The 21,311-nt window shown below is 45.3% G+C and overlaps 1 protein-coding gene across 1 annotated transcript; it reads left to right on the forward strand.

Moving 5' to 3' along the window:
- Nucleotides 1–710: 710 nt before the first annotated feature.
- LOC115119091 (insulin-like growth factor-binding protein 2-A) lies at nucleotides 711–21,292 on the forward strand. Its single transcript, XM_029647833.2, has 4 exons — nucleotides 711–1,207; nucleotides 12,754–12,932; nucleotides 19,029–19,169; nucleotides 20,040–21,292. The coding sequence occupies exons 1-4, from the start codon at nucleotides 820–822 to the stop codon at nucleotides 20,196–20,198; spliced, it is 867 nt and encodes a 288-aa protein (XP_029503693.2). The 5' UTR covers nucleotides 711–819; the 3' UTR covers nucleotides 20,199–21,292.
- Nucleotides 21,293–21,311: the final 19 nt, after the last annotated feature.

Genomic DNA, 21,311 nt, shown 5'->3' on the forward strand with positions numbered 1-21,311 from the left:
GATCAATAGGCAACATACACAGCGCCCACCAGGTAGGGAATGGCATGCAGGGTCTGAGCAGGGCTTTCATTAAGTGTCCATGGACATGGAAGGAATGCTTGTTGTTTATGTTTGTTTGTTTATTTATTTTCTGGAAGAGGGTGCATGCTGATCAAAATAAACATGCTACAGTATGGAATATTGCCTCTCTCAGTCTCAGGCCCAGCCAAGGGAATGCTGCCTCGTTTTCCTCCATTGAGTTGCATGATACTACCACATAGGACATTCTCTTCTTGCCTTTCCCTATTGTACAGTGTATTTTTTGCACATTTCCAACAATAGTACTATTACAAATAGGCTGCATAGCCTATAATGCGGATAGTATCTAGAACTTACATTTCTTAGTTTCCATTGATCAGACTCATTTTAAATAGAACGTTTATAGGACATCACTTCAGTGTATCCTATGTGTGTTTGGGTTTGTCTGACAGTTATTTCTGCTTGTTGTAATAAATCACCAAATCTATCTATATACAGGCCTCATCAACATCAACAGTTGGCCAGAGACATAATGTAAGTTGATTACAAAATAACAAGTCATTTGGAATGGTCTTATGTATACTTGTGCATGAAAACTTGAGAGGCTATATAATATTTTCGTCATACCACAAAATTGCCTGTTGGGGTTTGCCTGCTGCTCTTCCATACGCACCACTGGTCTGACGAGCTGTCAATTAAACTGCGGTTGGTAGGACCCTGCAGAACTCAACCCATCCGCTGGCTTCACCTGTTCGCATGCACAGTTATTTTACCTGGAGTTGCGTTCCATCGCCTCACTAAATGACAAGACGTTCCACGCAGAGGATGATATCGTATTCAGGCTGCAGCTTGCTGCTGCTGTCGGTGGCTTTCGTGGGAGCTTCTTTCGCGGAGATGGTCTTCCGTTGCCCGAGTTGCACCGCCGAACGTCAGGCTGCGTGCCCGAAGCTCACCGAGACCTGTGCAGAGATAGTGCGCGAACCGGGCTGCGGTTGCTGCCCGGTGTGCGCCCGGCAAGAGGGCGAGTTATGCGGCGTGTACACCCCGAGATGCTCCAGCGGACTCCGGTGTTACCCGAAGCCGGACTCCGATCTGCCTCTCGAGCAGCTGGTCCAGGGGCTGGGGCTGTGCGGACACAAAGTGGTCACCGAGCCCACGGGGAGCCAGGAGCACCCGGAGCAATTTAGCGGTCAGTTTCAACAAACTTGATACATTTACAGTGTTATAATGGAACAGAGAGGAAGTTTGGGAAGTATGATCATTAGTAGGCGTTAATCTGTAATTTCTCTGTCATTGGGATGGTTTACAGCCCTTAGCGTGGACCGTATTGTGATTCATTTAATTCGCAGCAGTCTAAGCTAATGATTTTGGCGTCCATTTGCTCATATAAACATTGAAACTGTAATTAACCCGCTCTAAAACGCCTATTTATTTGAATTATTTGTAATTACACAGGTATAACACTTTTATAACACAATTGTATCAAGGTACTTTTGCCTTTAATATGTACCGAATTGAACTGCAAATGCTATAAGCCTATATTTGGCTTTGGGCTATATGTCCTAATCACAAATGAAAGAAACGTTTGCAGGTAGTATCTTCCATCAGTCTCCAACAACAACCAGAACTACACTGGACTAGTTTGACTTATTGACCTCCATGTGTTGACTTATTGGACCCTTGCTGGAATCCAATAGACTCCCTTACCTATCAATATTATTCCTGTATAACATACACTGTATAAGCAAGCCTATACTGTAAGACGTACTGTATGCTTGATTATACCCTGAAATAACATTCCCAGCTTGTGTTTTACACAGAAATCCCAAAACATTCCTATTGAATTGGATAACATGAGAGAGGAGAGAGAAGTAAAATAATGCCACATTGATTGGAAATTTGTACTTTGTACTTTGACCCCAACCACTGTAAACTAGTCATGGAGTGTTTGTTGAAGCTCGTTCAGTATGCTGTGATTTCTACTAAACCTAATGTCAATGTCCCCATCTGCCAAATGTAACATTTGATTAGTTAGATTATGAAGGAGAACCTGTGATTCCTGAAAAGTTTAAATGGATTAGGGCCAGGTCACCACAGACAGTAGCACTAGAAATGCACGTGGAGTAACCTACACTTGCACATGTAGCCAGAGATAAGTTGGGTCTTAGGAGGTAGTGGTGTTCTAATACTATTTCTATGGTGGAACTCTTCCTGAAATAGCTACTTGCATTCTGCTTTGCTACAGCCAGATGCCACAGTCCTAGCCTACAGTACAGTGAATTGCCATGATGCCATCCTATATTTCTCTGCTCAAACTGTTTCTCTTCTACTCTGACTGTTTCTATGTATTCACAGCCTGGCATGTAAGGGATGGGTTACACCTGGTTTACACAGTACTATCATGTACACCTGGGTTACACAGTACTATTATGTACACCTGGGTTACACAGTACTATTATGTACACCTGGGTTACACAGTACTATTATGTACACCTGGGTTACACAGTACTATAATGTACACCTGGGTTACACAGTACCATTATGTACACCTGGGTTACACAGTACTATCATGTACACCTGGGTTACACAGTACTATTATGTACACCTGGGTTACACAGTACTATAATGTACACCTGGGTTACACAGTACTATTATGTACACCTGGGTTACACAGTACTATTATGTACACCTGGGTTACACAGTACTATTCTGTACACCTGGGTTACACAGTACTATAATGTACATGTAGTGGCTTCCTTTCCTCTTTCCCATAGCCACTGCCCAAGCCTGAAGTGGGGTTGTTTGGTATGCATACAGTCCACACTCAAGGTTTCCAAACGGCCAAACATTCAATGACATCCAGGGAAATGGTGCAACAAAAAGTTTTATTCTTCTTATATCTAACAAAGAAATGATTCTCCAATCAACTTAAAGCATAGAATACTTGATATGGAAAATACATAACATGACCTGTCTGTATGTATGTCTGTATGTTCAAAAAACTATACCGCTCCCGCATCTAGCAAGGACTCCCTCCCCCGAAGGCCCAACTTCATGCCTTTATCCTAACACACTTACCACAATACAATGAATGGGCAAGAGGGGGGTGCAAAAACTGAATTACACTAACAAATGAATATATCTCAATCAGGTAAATATAAATCATAAAGGTACGTACCTAATATTTCATCATATACATTAATATTTAATATGTTTACACAAATATACATGGAGCTCCGTACGTTCAGTCTTTTATACAAATATGTCCAAATCGGCTCTAACCGTACACATGAGTTACACAGTACTATTATGTACACCTGGGTTACACAGTACTATAATGTACACATGAGTTACACAGTACTATTATGTACACCTGGGTTACACAGTACTATTATGTACACATGGGTTACACAGTACTATAATGTACACCTGGGTTACACAGTACTATTATGTACACCTGGATTACACAGTACTGTTATGTTTACCTTGGTTACACTGTACTAGTATGTACACCTGGGTTACACTGTACTAGTATGTACACCTGGGTTACACAGTAATATAATGTACACCTGTGTTACACAGTACTATTATGTACACCTGGGTTACACAGTACTATTATGTACACCTGGATTATACAGTAATATAATGTACACCTGTGTTACACAGTACTATAATGTACACCTGGGTTACACAGTACTATTATGTACACCTGGGTTATACAGTTCTATAATGTACACCTGGGTTATACAGTACTATTATGTACACCTGGGTTACACAGTACTATTATGTACACCTGGGTTACACAGTACTATTATGTACACCTGGGTTACACAGTACTATTATGTACACCTGGGTTATACAGTTCTATAATGTACACCTGGGTTATACAGTACTATTATGTACACCTGGGTTACACAGTACTATTATGTACACCTGGGTTACACAGTACTATTATGTACACCTGGGTTACACAGTACTATTATGTACACCTGGGTTACACAGTACTATTATGTACACCTGGGTTACACAGTACTTTTATGTACACCTGGGTTATACAGTACTTTTATGTACACCTGGGTTACACAGTACTATTATGTAACCCTGGGTTACACAGTACTATTATGTACACCTGGGTTACACAGTACTATTATGTACACCTGGGTTACACAGTACTTTTATGTAACCCTGGGTTACACAGTACTATTATGTACACCTGGGTTACACAGTACTATTATGTACACCTGGGTTACACAGTACTATTATGTACACCTGGGTTATACAGTACTTTTATGTACACCTGGGTTACACAATACTATTATGTACACCTGGGTTACACAGTACTATTATGTACACCTGGGTTACACAGTACTATCATGTACACCTGGGTTACACAGTACTATTATGTACACATGGGTTACACAGTACTATAATGTACACCTGGGTTATACAGTACTTTTATGTACACCTGGGTTACACAGTACTATTATGTACACCTGGGTTACACAATACTATTATGTACACCTGGGTTACACAGTACTATCATGTACACCTGGGTTACACAGTACTATTATGTACACCTGAGTTACACAGTACTATTATGTACACCTGGGTTACACAGTACTATCATGTACACCTGGGTTACACAGTACTATTATGTACACCTGGGTTATACAGTTTTATAATGTACTTCAGACAGAATTCACAGTATGTTACCTGTAAAAAAAAATGAGGCAATGTTTATATGACTCCCTTTCAAACAGTCCCTTATTAACCACTTTCTTGCAGGTTTAAGCATCCCAGTATACAGAGTGATATAAACTTCTAGACACAATCTGGTTTGTCCACGAGATTATGCAAAAAGCAACCCCGGTTACACACGTTTCCTACACGTTTTCATTGTCTAAATAGGCCGACGTGCGAAACCACAATCTATGACAACTCAGGCCATGGTAGCTACATCACATTTCCTGCTGTTGAAACAGAGTAAACCTTGGGATAATTAATAGCAGTAACACTTCACTTTAATTAAGGGGTTATTTAATTAAGGGCTTGTGTAATAAAGGGCTTGTTTAATAAAGGGCTTGTTTAATTAAGGGCTTGTTTAATAAAGGGCTTGTGTAATAAAGGGCTTGTTTAATAAAGGGCTTGTTTAATAAAGGGCTTGTTTAATTAAGGGCTTGTTTAATAAAGGGCTTGTTTAATAAAGGGCTTGTTTAATAAAGGCCTTGTTTAATAAAGGGCTTGTTTAATAAAGGCCTTGTTTAATAAAGGGCTTGTTTAATAAAGGGCTTGTGTAATAAAGGGCTTGTTTAATAAAGGCCTTGTTTAATAAAGAGTTTGTGAGGAGTTTATAGGATCAGTTTATAATTCAAACTAAAAAAGCATTGGTTAACAGTCACATCCGCTCATGTATCAAAATAATCATCTCTTAACTTACCTGTCTTTCTCATCTGGCAGAACACACGTAATACACACAAATGCAATGAGTTGTCGAATAAAGCTGACTTTTTCTGTTATTATGTGAACACATGTTATAACGAAGGAATATGTGTTCTCCATTCTCCAAGATTGGATCACTGGGAAATGCAGAGCAGCCTATATGCATTCCTTCATGCTACTCATCTCATGCTATACAGGCCTTAATGCATGACTGGCATGTAGCCTTTCATCCATGGAAGACGTGATATGAAAACCCTCCTCAGTGTCTGTGGTGCACCCCGTGTCTCCTCCTTACCTGAACCCTGTGGTGGATGGGCATCTTTGTTAGCCCACCAGCCTACGCCTAGACAGTAGCCCCTCATTGTCAATATCAAGTGGCACATCTACAGTCGGTTTACTGTGATGCGTCAGAGAATGATGTAAATAGAGACGTTGGGGCGAGATTGATTCCACAACAGGCAGACGGGGAGTATATCATATTATTACGTAAAGACACGCCATAGTCAATAATACATCACGTGAATACAAAGACATACTATTACAAATATATATTTAAGAGAAGAGTAGCGTCCCAAAGGGTTCCCTATAATGGGCCCTGGTCAAAAGTAGTGCACTCCTTTGCAAAAGAGACCCTGCTAAAATAAAGGTTAACTTAATAGGGTGCTATTTGAGACACACCAAGGTTCATCACTCATCCTCCCATCAGGATCACATCGTTGGGCTGCCACTTATCCAACAGAGGGAGGGTTACCCCACCCACAACCCCACCCACAACCCCACACACAAAAGACCAACAAAAAAAACTCAAAGCTTTACAAGGAAAACAGATCCTGACCATCTGGCTGCAACTGGGCGGTGGAATAACACGGCTCCCTAACGAGGGGTATTCATCTGTACCTGCATGAGTCCACTGCCGGGGTGCCCAGGCCTCTAGACGGTGCCCGCAGGCCCGAAATAGCCCCTGATAATCCCTCCTGCTTCTCTAAAACACAGGCATCACTGCCATCCACCCCTGGGGCTGCAACTTCACCCGAAGCCATGCTAAGAATCTCAGCGTGCCTCAGACGCGTTCCAGAATAAACCTGCTCCCTTTTCTCTTTCTCTCTCACTCTGTTTTTCTCTCCCTCTCCCTTTCATTCTCTCTCTCTCTCTCTCTCTCTCTCTCTCCCCCTTTCTTTCTTTCTTTCTCTCGCTGGCTCCCTCCCTCCTTCCACTCCCCTCCCTCCCTCTCTCTCTTCGGTGCTTGGAGAAAACACAAGCTATGTCTGAAATGTTACTGAGCTGAGTGGGGTTGGAAGGGGACCTGTGAAAGGGCTTTGCAGGGGATAGGGTTGGCTTCGACAGATGGTTTGATGTTTCTTCACCGAAGATAATGGAGTTGAAGGAGATTTAAGTGCTGGGTATGTGTGTACAGAAGGAGGCCAATGCATTTGGCTGCTGCAATCACCCAAGATCTGTTGTTCATGGCTAGCCCGATGGCTGCAGGCAGAGCTACTGTCTTAGGAATTGATCCTGGTGGTTTGTGTATCAAGGCCAGTTGACTTGTTACATTGGTGCCATGACTTGGATCACATGTCTGGTGTAGGGTTGCAAAATTCATTTTCATTTTTCAATAAATTCCATGGTTTTCCAGAAATCCTGGTTGGAGGATTCTGGATATCCTGATTATTCCCCCCTGACTCCGGTGGAGCCTCCAACCGGGTTTTCGTGCGAACCAGAGAATTTATTGAAAGTCCCGGAAATGCAACCCTAATCTGGTGTCCTATCGTCTCTGTTAATAAATGGATCATTAATTAATGGATATGTTCACTCTTCAAAGTTAATCTGGTCTTTTCAGACCTCAAAAGTGGTCTAATGTCAAGGTCACGTCTACAGGCCTCAATCCCAAAGGAATGGGAAAGATGGGCACCATCTCTCTCTATTCTCTGTATGTGTGTGCTGTAATTGTCCGTGCTGCCCTGCAGGTTCGATGGGCTCTGGCTTGCCTCCGTCTCCCTGTCTCTCTGTCCTCCTGAGCCAAGTGTGTGTGTCCCAAATGGCAAAATACTCCCTTTTCCCTATATAGTGCACTACTTTAAACCAGAGTCACATAGGGATACAATGTTGTTTGGGACGCATCCAGAGTCTCAGGTTTAGCCTGCAGTCAGTCAGTTCAGGGGTGGATAGATGCCTGGCTGGGTGCAGCCAGTGTCTACGTGTCAGGACCTGCCCAGCCCCAGCTAGCTTCACGCTGTGGAGGAGCCTCTCAGGCCAGATAGCCTGGCTGTGAGGTAAACACACTTGCTCTGTGCTGACTGTGTGATTCTAGGAGGAGAGTCCTAGCAGGCCTTGTAAAGGATAATGGGAAGCAGTTATGGAGCTGGCTCTTTTTAACTACAGCTCCCCAAAGTGCTTTACTGTACAATTGTGGCCAAAGGTTTTGAGAATGACACAAATATGAATTTTCACAAAGTTTGCTGCGTCATTGTCTTTAGATATTTTTGTCAGATGTTACTATGGAATACTGAAGTATAATTACAAGCATTTCATAAGTGTCAAAGGCTTTTATTGACAATTACATTAAGTTGATGCAAAGAGTCAATATTTGCATTGTTGACCCTTCTTTTTCAAGACCTCTGCATGCTGTCAATTAACTTCTGGGCCACATCCTGACTGATGGCAGCCCATTCTTGCATAATCAATGCTTGGAGTTTGTGGGTTTTTGAATTTGTGGGTTTTTGTTTGTCCACCCACCTCTTGAGGATTGACCACAAGTTCTCAATGGGATTAAGGTCTGGGGAGTTTCCTGGCCATGGACCCAAAATATCAAAGTTTTGTTCCCCAAGCAACTTAGTTATCACTTTTGCCTTATGGCAAGGTGCTCCATCATGCTGGAAAAGGCATTCTTCATCACTAAACTGTTCCTGGATGGTTGGAAGAAGTTGCTCTCGGAGGATGTGTTGGTACCATTCTTTATTCATGGCTGTGTTCTTAGGCAATATTGTGAGTGAGCCCACTCCCTTGGCTGAGAAGCAACCCCACACATGAATGGTCTCAGGATGCTTTACTGTTGTCATGACACAGGCTTCTCCTGACAAGCTTTTTTCCGGATGCCCTAAACAATCAGAAAGGGGATTCATCAGAGAAAATGACTTTACCCCAATCCTCAGCAGTCCAATCCCTGTACCGTTTTCAGAATATCAGTCTGTCCCTGATGTTTTTCCTGGAGAGAAGTGGCTTCTTTGCTGCCCTTCCTGACACCAGGCCATCCTCCAAAAGTCTTCGCCACACTGTGCGTGCAGATGCACTCACACCTGCCTGCTGCCATTCCTGAGCAAGCTCTGTACTGGTGGTGCCCCGATTCTGCAGCTGAATCAACTTTAGGAGACGGTCCTGGCGCTTGCTGGACTTTCTTTTCTTGAAGTTCTTGATGATCTGATAAATGGTTGATTAAAGTGCAATCTTACTGGCAGCAATATCCTTGCCTGTGAAGCCCTTTTTGTGCAAAGCAATGATGACGGCACGTGTTTCCTTGAAGGTAACCATGGTTGACAGAGGAAGAACAATGATTCCAAGCACCACCCACCTTTTGAAGCTTCCAGTCGGTTATTCGAACTCAATCAGCATGACAAATTGATCTCCAGCCTTGTCCTTGTCAACACTCACACCTGTGTTAACGAGAGAATTACTGACATGCTGTCAGCTGTTCCTTTTGTGGCAGGGCTGAAATGCAGTGGAAATGTTTTTGGGGGATTCAGTTCATTGGCATGGCAAAGAGGGACTTTGGAAATAATTGTAATTAATCTGATCACTCTTCATAACATTCTGGAGTATATGCAAATTGCCATCATACAATCTGATGCAGCAGACTTTGTGAACATTTATATTTGTGTCATTCTAAAAACATTTGGCCACGACTGTACAGTCAATTGTGAAGGTGATAGGTTATATATACACATAAACACGGGGAAATACAGTATCATTATCACTATGCTGGCCCTAGAGTGAGGTAATATTCATTTATTACACAATAAGTCACATTGAGTTTAAAGGGGAGAATTAAAAGGATCATTTGAACCATGAATGTGTGTTGGTTTGACCTATCCAGTCTCCCCTTCTCCATCCATGGGCCATCTGCTCAGTTTACTAGAGTCTAGACTGTCAGACATGAACCTTCTCTCCTTTGTGCTGTTCTGGGAATTTGACAAACATCAGCTATTAAAAAAAGCAAGGAAGCCACTCATCCCTTTTGTCTGCTGTATTAATTCAAGCAGTGGACCGGACAACAAAGTAAAAACAATGGAGTTGCAGCTCTGTTGACGTTGCAAAGCCCAGGCCCACCTCTGTGGATCGGTGGAACAGAGTGTACTGCAGGAACGGGGCCCCCTTAGAGTGGGGTCCTGACCCTGTCCGTGTGTGTCTCTGTGTGTGTGTGTGTGTGTGTGTGTGTGTGTGTGTGTGTGTGTGTGTGTGTGTGTGTGTGTGTGTGTGTGTGTGTGTGTGGTATTTAATAGACTCAAACCTTCTCAGGTTTCCTCCATGAAGCTGGAATCAGTATATTACAGTTGGAGACAGTTGGGATTATCTAATATATCAAAACAACTTAATTTGTGTGTGTCTGTGTCTGTGTGTGTGTGTTTAGGGATGTATAAGTGTGTGTGTGTGTGTGTGTTTTTGTGCATGTCTCACACCTGATTCCAGTTGACTTCTGCCCTCTGTTCTGCAAAGGACACTGAGAGCACAAAGAGTTTCATGAGGAGAGCTGAAGTTAGATGTGATATTTTCATTAGGAGAGCTGAAGTTAGATCTGATAGTTTCATGAGGAGAGCTGAAGTTAGATCTGATATTTTCATTAGGAGAGCTGAAGTTAGATCTGATAGTTTCATGAGGAGAGCTGAAGTTAGATCTGATATTTTCATGAGGAGAGCTGAAGTTAGATCTGATAGTTTCATGAGGACAGATGAAGTTAGATCTGATAGTTTCATTAGGAGAGCTGAAGTTAGATCTGATAGTTTCATGAGGAGAGCTGAAGTTAGATCTGATAGTTTCATGAGGAGAGCTGAAGTTAGATCTGATAGTTTCATGAGGAGAGATGAAGTTAGATCTGATAGTTTCATGAGGAGAGCTGAAGTTAGATCTGATAGTTTCATGAGGAGAGCTGAAGTTAGATCTGATAGTTTCATGAGGAGAGATGAAGTTAGATGTTTAGATATGATAGTTTCATGAGGAGAGCTGAAGTTAGATCTGATAGTTTCATGAGGAGAGCTGAAGTTAGATCTGATAGTTTTATGAGGAGAGCTGAAGTTAGATCTGATAGTTTTATGAGGAGAGCTGAAGTTAGATCTGATAGTTTCATGAGGAGAGCTGAAGTTAGATCTGATAGTTTCATGAGGAGAGCTGAAGTTAGATCTGATAGTTTAATGATGAGAGATGAAGTTAGATCTGATAGTTTTATGAGGAGAGCTGAAGTTAGATCTGATAGTTTAATGATGAGAGCTGAAGTTAGATCTGATAGTTTTATGAGGAGAGCTGAAGTTAGATGTTTAGATCTGATCCTCTCATGAGGAGAGCTGAAGTTAGATCTGTCACTGTTGTGTCGTCAGCAAACTTAATGATTGTGTTAAATTTGTGCTTGACCACACAGCCGTGGGTGAACAGGGAGTACAGGAGGGGACTAAGTACGCCCCCCTGAGGGGCCCCAGTGTTGAGGATCAGCGTGGCAGATGTGTTGTTGCCTACCCTTACCACCTGGGGGCGGCCCCCCAGAAAGTCCAGGATCCAGTTGCAGAGGGAGGTGTTTAGTCCCAGGGTCCTTGTCTTAGTGATGAGCTTTGTGGGCACTATGGTGTTGAGCGCTGACCTGTAGTCATTGAACAGCATTCTCACATAGGTGTTCCTTTTGTCCAGGTGGGAAAGGAAGTGTGGAGTGCGATTAAGATTGCATCATCTGTGGATCTGTTGGAGTGGTATGCAAATTGGAGTGATCTAGGGTTTCTGGCATGATGGTGTTGATGTGAGCCATGACCAGCCTTTCAAAGCACTTCATGGCTACCGACGTGAGTGCTACAGGGCGGTAATCATTTAGGCAGGTTACCTTCGCTATCTTAGGCACAGGGACTATGGTGGTCTGTTTGAAACATGTAGGTATTACATATTATATATCTACTGGATTGTAAACGTCAGAGGACCCCCTTGCTCCTTCCTTGGTGTAGAATACACTTCACTTAAGGGCCGGCCAACCCTGTTATATCTTATTTATATCTTCTAACCTATCCCCTCTGTTGTTAATAGTGGTATGTCACTGGACAGCCTGACAGTACAGAGAGTTTGTAAACAATACATTACTCTGAAAGTTTATTCATCTAAGATTTCCTCAAAACAAGGTCCAGCCAACTGTTTCCTCCCCCCTGCCGTTTCTGTTATTCTTCCATTTTGACGGTCCCAGAGCCCTGGGAGAGCTGCTAGTGGGCCCTCAGCCACCGCTCTGTCTGTTGTCAGGGATAGCATGGACAGCTAGTGGACTCGCAGGGCCAGGCCCCCTGCATTGTTTGGTTGATGTTTAACCACAGGTTATCTGGTCAAACAGCTGAGGACTTCTACCTCCCTTCCCCAGATAGTGTGGTGTGTTAGTTCTGGGTGGTTGCTGTTCAAGCTTTCGTTCTAATCAGTCGAAAGTGAAAATGAGCTAGTGCCCTTTCATGACATGCCTTGACATTGGAGGTGAGGAGGACACTTAGTCATAGCAAGTGAAGGTGCCCCAGAGTTAACAGAAAAGTCTTATGTCTTCAGCTCTTCAGTGGCCAATAAACCTGGAGTGTACACAGACAGAATCAGATGTTCACTATTGGTTCTCATTCTTGGATGTTAAAATGGAAAAAAGAAACAAATAATAATATTTCACAATATTTTTGATAAAGGTCCAAAATATTGCACCTTTAAAGATGTATTTATTTCCGCTGAAAGATTCACCATGCATGCCATTGCCAAATGTACTAAAGCCAACCTGCTGGCCCTATCATTTCTCATTTCATGAAGGCAGGTGCTGTATACTTAATCATACACATGGTTGAGCTTTTCTGTGATGTACTGACAATATAACGACAATGTTATGACAGTGTTGTAATGAACGATCAATTGATTTAATGGAACTGGTTTCCATAGTGCTGTTTTGACTGTGTTTGTGTGTGTGTGTGTGTGTGTGTGTGTGTGTGTGTGTGTGTGTGTGTGTGTGTGTGTGTGTGTGTGTGTGTGTGTGCGTATGTGCATGTGTGTGAGTCTGTGCATGCATCTGTGTCTGCGTGCGTGTCTGTCCCTCAGGGGAGGTGGTGGACCTCCCGGACACGAGCCTGACAGAGATCCCCCCGGTGAGGAAGGCCACTAAGGACAACCCATGGCTGGGGCCCAAGGAGAACGCTATGCGCCAGCACCGACAGGAGATGAAGACCAAGATGAAGAGTAACAAGCCGGAGGACCCCAAAACTCCCCGCGGCAAGCAGGTTAGTAAACACCTAGTACTAAACAGTTAGGCTACATCACAAATAGCACCCTATTCCCTGTATAAGGCACTACTTTTAACCAGGGCCCATATTAAGGGAATAGGGTGCCATTTGAGACGCTGCCTTGGTAAACCGAGACCATTAGTGGGTCGCATCTGTTAGTAAACAGTTAGTGAACCTGGGATCATGATTAGCAGTGTCCATGTCCCTTTAGGAAGGAGTCAGTCTTAACAGAACCTAGTGCACTGCTGCCATCTTCTGGAGCAGACCCGATGGTGTCCAGCAGCTAACAATGTCTTACCGCCAATTTGGACAGCTTTTTCAATCGGAAAATGAAGATAAGCATTTCTATTGGACAAGAGAGCCCTCCGTTTGACAACGTTTGCCCCCATTTGAAGCGTACTGAACGTGACCATGGGGATGGTGTAAATGTTTCACACATGACAGTACAAGACCCTACTGTTGAAAACTGTATTGTTTCCTTGAAGTCGAGCCTGGTGTCCTGTTGTAGACTGACCTAGGAAATTACTTTGGTAGTACTTTATAATAATACCTTTGTAATGAACCATTTATAATGGATTAATAAATAGTTTATTCATCATTACACCCACATATGTAAATGTTAGTAAGCCAGGTATTCACATATTTATATTTATGAATAAATATGTCATAATAATTAACACGATCGTTCATAAGATGTTTAATATCGGTCCTTATAAACCATCTACTAATCATTAGTTAAGTGTTCTTGTGTGGCCTCATTTAAAGTGAGCGCTATTTATACTTTATAAATGCTTCGTAAATGTTCTGAGTGACCGGTGTAATTTATCACAAAATGATGGACATTCCATTGGTAGACATTCCAGCAGTACCTGAATAAACGGTTTACTAAACTATTATAAATGCTTTATTTCAAGATGTTATTATAAACTACTACCGGTACTTATTTTCCCACATTGAGTCATTTTCCTTGAGGATAATGATTTTGGCATTTCACGGATGCCAAGTTTAAAATAGAACCATTTGCCCCGGATATTAGCGAGTCTTGGCAACACATCAAAACCCATCAGGAGAGACTGTAAGTGCAAAGAAATGAACATTCCAATCGGTTTTACTATTGATGAAGCCATAACATCTAGGCGATCAGGTGCTTTGGCAATAAACCATGAATAGAATTAGTCATGCAAATATAATTTACTCTGAGTTATACCTGTAAGGGAGACATTCATTTTCATGTGAATTAATTGTATTTGTATGGGTTTTCCTGTGGTGAAGTAGAGGCGGACCAAAATGCAGCGTGGTGGTTATTCATGTTCTTTAATGAAGGAACTATACATGAAATAACTAACAAAACAATAAATGTGCGAAAACCAAAAACAGTCCTATCTGGTGCAAACACAGAGACAGGAACAATCACCCACAAACACACAGTGAAACCCAGGCTACCTAAGTATGATTCTCAATCAGAGACAACTAATGACACCTGCCTCTGATTGAGAACCATACTAGGCCGAAACATAGAAATACCCAAAACCTAGAAAAACAAACATAGACTGCCCACCCAACTCACGCCCTGACCATACTAAATAAATACAAAACAAAGGAAATAAAGGTCAGAACGTGACAGTACCCCGCCCCCAAAGGTGCGGACTCCGGCCGCAAAACCTTGACCTATAGGGGAGGGTCTGGGTGGGCGTCTGTCCGCGGTGGTGGCTCTGGCGCGGGACGCGGACCCCACTTCACCATTGTCTTAGTCCGCCTCATTGTCCGCCTCCGTGGCTCTCTAACCATGGCAACCCCTCTCAATGACCCCACTGGACAGAGGGGCGGCTGCTCGGGACAGAGGAGCGGCTGCTCGGGACAGAGGGGCGGCAGCTCTGGCGCCTCAGGGCTGAGGGGCTCTGGCGCCTCTGGGCTGACTGGCGGCACTGGGCAGACTGGCGGCGCTGGGCAGACTGGCGGCGCTGGGCAGACTGGCGGCGCTGGGCAGATGGGTAGCTCAGACGGCGCTGGGCAGCCGGGTAGCTCAGACGGCGCTGGGCAAACGGGTAGCTCAGACGGCGCTGGGCAGACGGGTAGCTCAGACGGCGCTGGGCAGACGGGTAGCTCAGATGGCGCTGGGCAGACTGGTAGCTCAGACGGCGCTGGGCAGACGGGTAGCTCAGACGGCGCTGGGCAGACGGGTAGCTCAGACGGCGCTGGGCAGACGGGTAGCTCAGACGGCGCTGGAGAGGAAGGCTCTGGCAGTGCTGGACTGAGGGGCTCTGGCTCCTCTGGAATGAGGAGCTCTGGCGCCTCTGGAATGAGGAGCTCTGGCGCCTCTGGAATGAGGAGCTCTGGCGCCTCTGGAATGAGGAGCTCTGGCGGCGCCGGACAGGCGGGAAACTCTGGTAGCGCCGGACAGGCGGGAACACCTGTGTTGATGGGACGGAGAGACAGCCTGGTGCGGGGTGCCGGCACTGGTGGTAACGGGCTGGGGACACACACCTCAGGGCGAATGCCTTGCATACTACGCCAAATCAACTGCTCTCTCTCTTCACACTCCCCCAATTCTATTAACACCTCCTCGAGTGTCTCCTCATCTCCCATCCGTTCACTCTCCTCCATTCTGTCCAATAACTCCTCGACCCTCTCAGACTCAGCCCTCAGCTTCGCCAACAGCTCCGATAACATCCATGGCTCCTTACGGTAAACAGGGGGAGTTGGCTCAGGTCTGGCTCCTGACTCTGCCACACTCTCCCTGTGCCACCCCCCAATACATTTTTGGGGGTGCCTCTCGGGCTTCCAGCCGCTCTGCCGTGCTAGCTCCTCATAATGCCGCCTCTCTGCCTTCGCTGCCTCCAGCTCGGCTTTGGGGCGGCAATATTCCCATGGCTCTGCCCAGGGTCCTTTCCCGTCAAGGATCTCCTCCCAATTCCATCTCTCCAAATAGTGCAGCCTCTCCCACTGCTGCTGCTGCTGCTCCTGCTGCTACTGCCTCTGTTGCTTCTCCTGCTGCCTCTGTTGCTTCTCCTGCTGCTGCTTTTGCCGTTGCCCGTTACCACGCCGCTTGGTCCTGTTGTGGTGGGTGATTTTGTAAGGGTTTTCCTGTGGTGAAGTAGAGGCGGACCAAAATGCAGCGTGGTGGTTATTCATGTTCATTAATGAAGGAACTATACATGAAATAACTAACAAAACAATAAATGTGCGAAAACCAAAAACAGTCCTATCTGGTGCAAACACAGAGACAGGAACAATCACCCACAAACACACAGTGAAACCCAGGCTACCTAAGTATGATTCTCAATCAGAGACAACTAATGACACCTGCCTCTGATTGAGAACCATACTAGGCCGAAACATAGAAATACCCAAAACCTAGAAAAACAAACATAGACTGCCCACCCAACTCACGCCCTGACCATACTAAATAAATACAAAACAAAGGAAATAAAGGTCAGAACGTGACAGTACCCCCCCAAAGGTGCGGACTCCGGCCGCAAAACCTTGACCTATAGGGGAGGGTCTGGGTGGGCGTCTGTCCACGGTGGTGGCTCTGGCGCGGGACACGGACCCCACTTCACCATTGTCTTAGTCCGCCTCATTGTCCGCCTCCGTGGCTCTCTAACCATGGCAACCCCTCACAATGACCCCACTGGACAGAGGGGCGGCTGCTCGGGACAGTGGGGCGGCTGCTCGGGACAGAGGGGCGGCAGCTCTGGCGCCTCTGGGCTGAGGGGCTCTGGCGCCTCTGGGCTGACTGGCGGCGCTGGGCAGACTGGCGGCACTGGGCAGACGGGTAGCTCAGACGGCGCTGGGCAGACGGGTAGCTCAGACGGCGCTGGGCAGACGGGCAGCTCAGACGGCGCTGGAGAGGAAGGCTCTGGCAGTGCTGGACTGAGGGGCTCTGGCGCCTCTGGAATGAGGAGCTCTGGCGCCTCTGGAATGAGGAGCTCTGGCGGCGCCGGACAGGCGGAAACTCTGGTAGCGCCGGACAGGCGGGAACACCTGTGTTGATGGGACGGAGAGACAGCCTGGTGCGGGGTGCCGGCACTGGTGGTAACGGGCTGGGGACACACACCTCAGGGCGAATGCCTTGCATACTACGCCAAATCAACTGCTCTCTCTCTTCACACTCCCCCAATTCTATTAACACCTCCTCGAGTGTCTCCTCATCTCCCATCCGTTCACTCTCCTCCATTCTGTCCAATAACTCCTCGACCCTCTCAGACTCAGCCCTCAGCTTCGCCGACAGCTCCGATAACATCCATGGCTCCTTACGGTAAACAGGGGGAGTTGGCTCAGGTCTGGCTCCTGACTCTTCCACACTCTCCCTGTGCCACCCTCCAAAGAAATTTTTGGGGGTGCCTCTCGGGCTTCCAGCCGCTCTGCCGTGCTAGCTCCTCATAATGCCGCCTCTCTGCCTTCGCTGCCTCCAGCTCGGCTTTGGGGCGGCAATATTCCCCTGGCTCTGCCCAGGGTCCTTTCCCGTCAAGGATCTCCTCCCAAGTCCATCTCTCCAAATAGTGCAGCCTCTCCCACTGCTGCTGCTGCTGCTCCTGCTGCTGCTGCCTCTGTTGCTTCTCCTGCTGACTCTGTTGCTTCTCCTGCTGCTGCTTTTGCCGTTGCCCGTTACCACGCCGCTTGGTCCTATTGTGGTGGGTGATTTTGTAAGGGTTTTCCTGTGGTGAAGTAGAGGCGGACCAAAATGCAGCGTGGTGGTTATTCATGTTCTTTAATGAAGGAACTATTCATGAAATAACTAACAAAACAATAAATGTGCGAAAACCAAAAACAGTCCTATCTGGTGCAAACACAGAGACAGGAACAATCACCCACAAACACACAGTGAAACCCAGGCTACCTAAGTATGATTCTCAATCAGAGACAACTAATGACACCTGCCTCTGATTGAGAACCATACTAGGTCGAAACATAGAAATACCCAAAACCTAGAAAAACAAACATAGACTGCCCACCCAAGTCACGCCCTGACCATACTAAATAAATACAAAACAAAGGAAATAAAGGTCAGAACGTGACAGTATTCTATATTTTTGTAGTGCTGTTGATTTCATTTCCTGTGGATTATTATTCCTCCGAGAATCCAGCTCTTAACCTTTGTAGATGATTTTGGAGAATGTTTTATTTATTTTCTCAAACAGTAGTCTGAGGCTATTGCTGGGTCATTAATCATGTAGTCTCCCTAGTCCGACAGTTTGCCTCCCACTATTTATCCAGTGTTCCAGCACACATGTCTGCTGACAGTACCAGCATCGGTTGGGACAAGAGGCGGAAATGGGACTCGAGCAGGAAATCAGTCCAGAGCCTTTCCGTTCATGTCCTGACACAAACATTAGCCTACCACCGGACACAAAATCGGTATTTTAGCTAGATATTTTCAATGAGTGTATTTAACAAGTAAGTTGTTTGCTTGTGCCATGACAGCTAACGTTAGCGTTACAAGTTTACAACGTTGTTTTTCACAAGCAGAAATACCGTCTGAATTTTAAGCCCGTCCAAACCAAACTCGTAATATATTCTGAAGAGCACCCTGCCCGGGAATTGAGGTAGATATGTACATATAGCTAGAATTAAGCTAACAGATAGTCAACAGTAGCAGCAGCGTATGTGATAAGTCAAAAATGTTAGTGCAAAAAAGGTCAATGCCGGGTAGCTATTTGGTTAACTATTCAAATAATTATTTTGCAGTCTCATGGCTTGGGGGTAGAAGTTCAGAGTCCTGTTGGTTCCAGACTTGGTGCATCGGTATTCTTGCCGTGCGTAGCAGAGAGAACAGTCTATGGCTTGGGTGGCTGGAGTCTGACAATTTTTAGAGCCTTCCTCTGACACCGCCTGGTATAGAGGTCCTGGATGGCAGGGAGCTCGGCCCCAGTGTAATAGTCGGAGACTATTAATCATGTGAATGGTGTTGCCTGTTGCTCCAAGGTCTGAGATTTCCCAGACTATTAATCATGTGAATGGTGTTGCCTGTTGCTTCAAGGTCTGAGATTTCCCAGACTATTAATCATGTGAATCGTGTTGCCTGTTGCTCCAAGGTCTGAGATTTACCAGACTATTAATCATGTGAATGGTGTTGCCTGTTGTGTACTGTAGGTTCAGTGTCAGCAGGAGTTGGACCAGGTGCTGGAGAGGATATCTAAGATGCCCTTCAGAGATAACCGAGGCCCACTGGAAGACCTGTATGTCCTGCACATCCCCAACTGTGACAAGAGGGGGCAGTATAACCTCAAACAGGTGACTACACCCTGCACATCCCCAACTGTGACAAGAGGGGGCAGTATAACCTCAAACAGGTGACTACACCCTGCACATCCCCAACTGTGACAAGAGGGGGCAGTATAACCTCAAAGAGGTGACTACACCCTGCACATCCCCAAATGTGACAGAGGGGGCAGTGTAACCTCAAACAGGTGGCTACACCCTGCACATCCCCAACTGTGACAAGAGGGGGCAGTATAACCTCGAACAGGTGACTACACCCTGCACATCCCCAACTGTGACAAGAGGGGACAGTATAACCTCAAACAGGTGACTACACCCTGCACATCCCCAACTGTGACAGAGGGGGCAGTATAACCTCAAACAGGTGACTACACCCTGCACATCGCCAACTGTGACAGAGGGGGCAGTATAACCTCAAACAGGTGACTACACCCTGCACATCCCCAACTGTGACAAGTGGGGGCAGTATAACCTCAAACAGGTGACTACACCCTGCACATCCCCAACTGTGACAAGAGGGGGCAGTGTAACCTCAAACAGAACAGGTGACTACACCCTGCACATCGCCAACTGTGACAGAGGGGGCAGTATAACATCAAACAGGTGACTACATCCTGCACATCCCCAACTGTGACAAGAGGGGGCAGTATAACCTCAAACAGGTGACTACACCCTGCACATCCCCAACTGTGACAAGAGGGGGCAGTGTAACCTCAAACAGAACAGGTGACTACACCCTGCACATCCCCAACTGTGACAAGAGGGGGCAGTATAACCTCAAACAGAACAGGTGACTACTCACTCTAACTCCATGGCCCAGGAGCATCCACACACACACACACACAGACACACACACAAACACATGTTCATTCTGTGTTTCAGTGTAAGATGTCTCTGCACGGCCAGAGGGGGGAGTGCTGGTGCGTCAACCCACACACCGGTCGGCCCATCCCATCAGCACCGACCGTGAGGGGAGACCCAAACTGCAGCCAGTACCTTAGAGGGCCAGAGATGGACACCCTCGCCTCAGCCCAGAAATAGTACGGCCCTGGTTCTCCCTTTGATCGGCCTGAGTCTTAAAACACAGCAGAGGAAGCAGTACTCTAAACACTTAAGTAAGCTATCAAAATGTTTGTGCGTCTGTTTCTGTTTCTGTGTATAGTTTTGTTTGGTATTAAATCAATTCTCAGCGATATCGTACAATGTAACCACCATAATGTGTCTTGGCTTGAGAACAAATTCCACTGCAAGGGCATAGGATGTGACAGGCAACAAAGATGAAAGCCATTCTTCTTTGCAATTTCAAAGGAAGTCAGTGTTTAACTGGTATTTTCATTGATCTCTCTCTCTTTCCCTCCTCTCGTAGTTTTTCTGTGGTGAACAAAGTATAATGAGAAGAATGTTTACTATGGACTGAATTCTAACTAGAAATCTGTGTGTCCATCTCAGACTTTTGTGTCAAATTCAAGCATTGATGTCAATGGGCGATTTGCACGTAAATTCCAATTATATGCACATTTGGCAATTAGTATTCACCGCTATGGACCTCTTGTATTCAATGTATCTGTTGTAGGGTATCTAGAGAGATGTTATCATGAGAAAATGATTTGACTTATTTGAAAGGTGAATATGTGAAGCAAAAAACAAAATGGCAAATTGACGCTTTAAGGGATTAGGGTCTTACTTACTTAGTGTTTGTATGGCTGTGTTTACACTGGTAGCCCAATTCTAATATTTTGCCACCGATTCGTCTTTTGACCGATCAGATCAGATCTTCTGCGTGTGTAAACGCAGCCCAAATGTCTTACTTTCTGGTGCTGGGAAGTGAACATGTCAAATGTTTGGTGGTTGTGTACTCAACTCCGCCTACCGTTTGTTTGTTTTACAGTGTTCTACGCCTTCAGGTTGGTAGGCTACTAAAACTATGAAACCTACCTTCTATAGCCTTTGGAATACACACACGTCTTCTATACACTGTAGGAAAACCACATAGACAAAGTCTTGTTGTTACAAACACAAATACACGTTTTAGATTTCCTCGTTAATAGGAACACAAATAGAAATGTAGAATTGTTTTGTGATAAAGAACGTCTTGTTATAAGATGAAGTACATGATTAAATGGATGGTAACTTCCTGTACGTTGATTGTGTATT

The sequence above is a fragment of the Oncorhynchus nerka genome, linkage group LG2 (genome assembly GCF_034236695.1).
Source record: "Oncorhynchus nerka isolate Pitt River linkage group LG2, Oner_Uvic_2.0, whole genome shotgun sequence".
Classification (NCBI taxonomy): Eukaryota; Metazoa; Chordata; class Actinopteri; order Salmoniformes; family Salmonidae; genus Oncorhynchus; species Oncorhynchus nerka.

Excerpts from the sequence above, each read along its gene's own strand:
- LOC115119091 (XM_029647833.2), top strand. The coding sequence starts at position 820 with ATGACAAGACGTTCCACGCAGAGGATGATATCGTATTCAGGCTGCAGC. Across the intron at positions 12,933-19,028 it reads AAACTCCCCGCGGCAAGCAG|GTTCAGTGTCAGCAGGAGTT; the intron begins GTTAGTAAACAC and ends TGTGTACTGTAG. Across the intron at positions 19,170-20,039 it reads GGCAGTATAACCTCAAACAG|TGTAAGATGTCTCTGCACGG; the intron begins GTGACTACACCC and ends TCTGTGTTTCAG.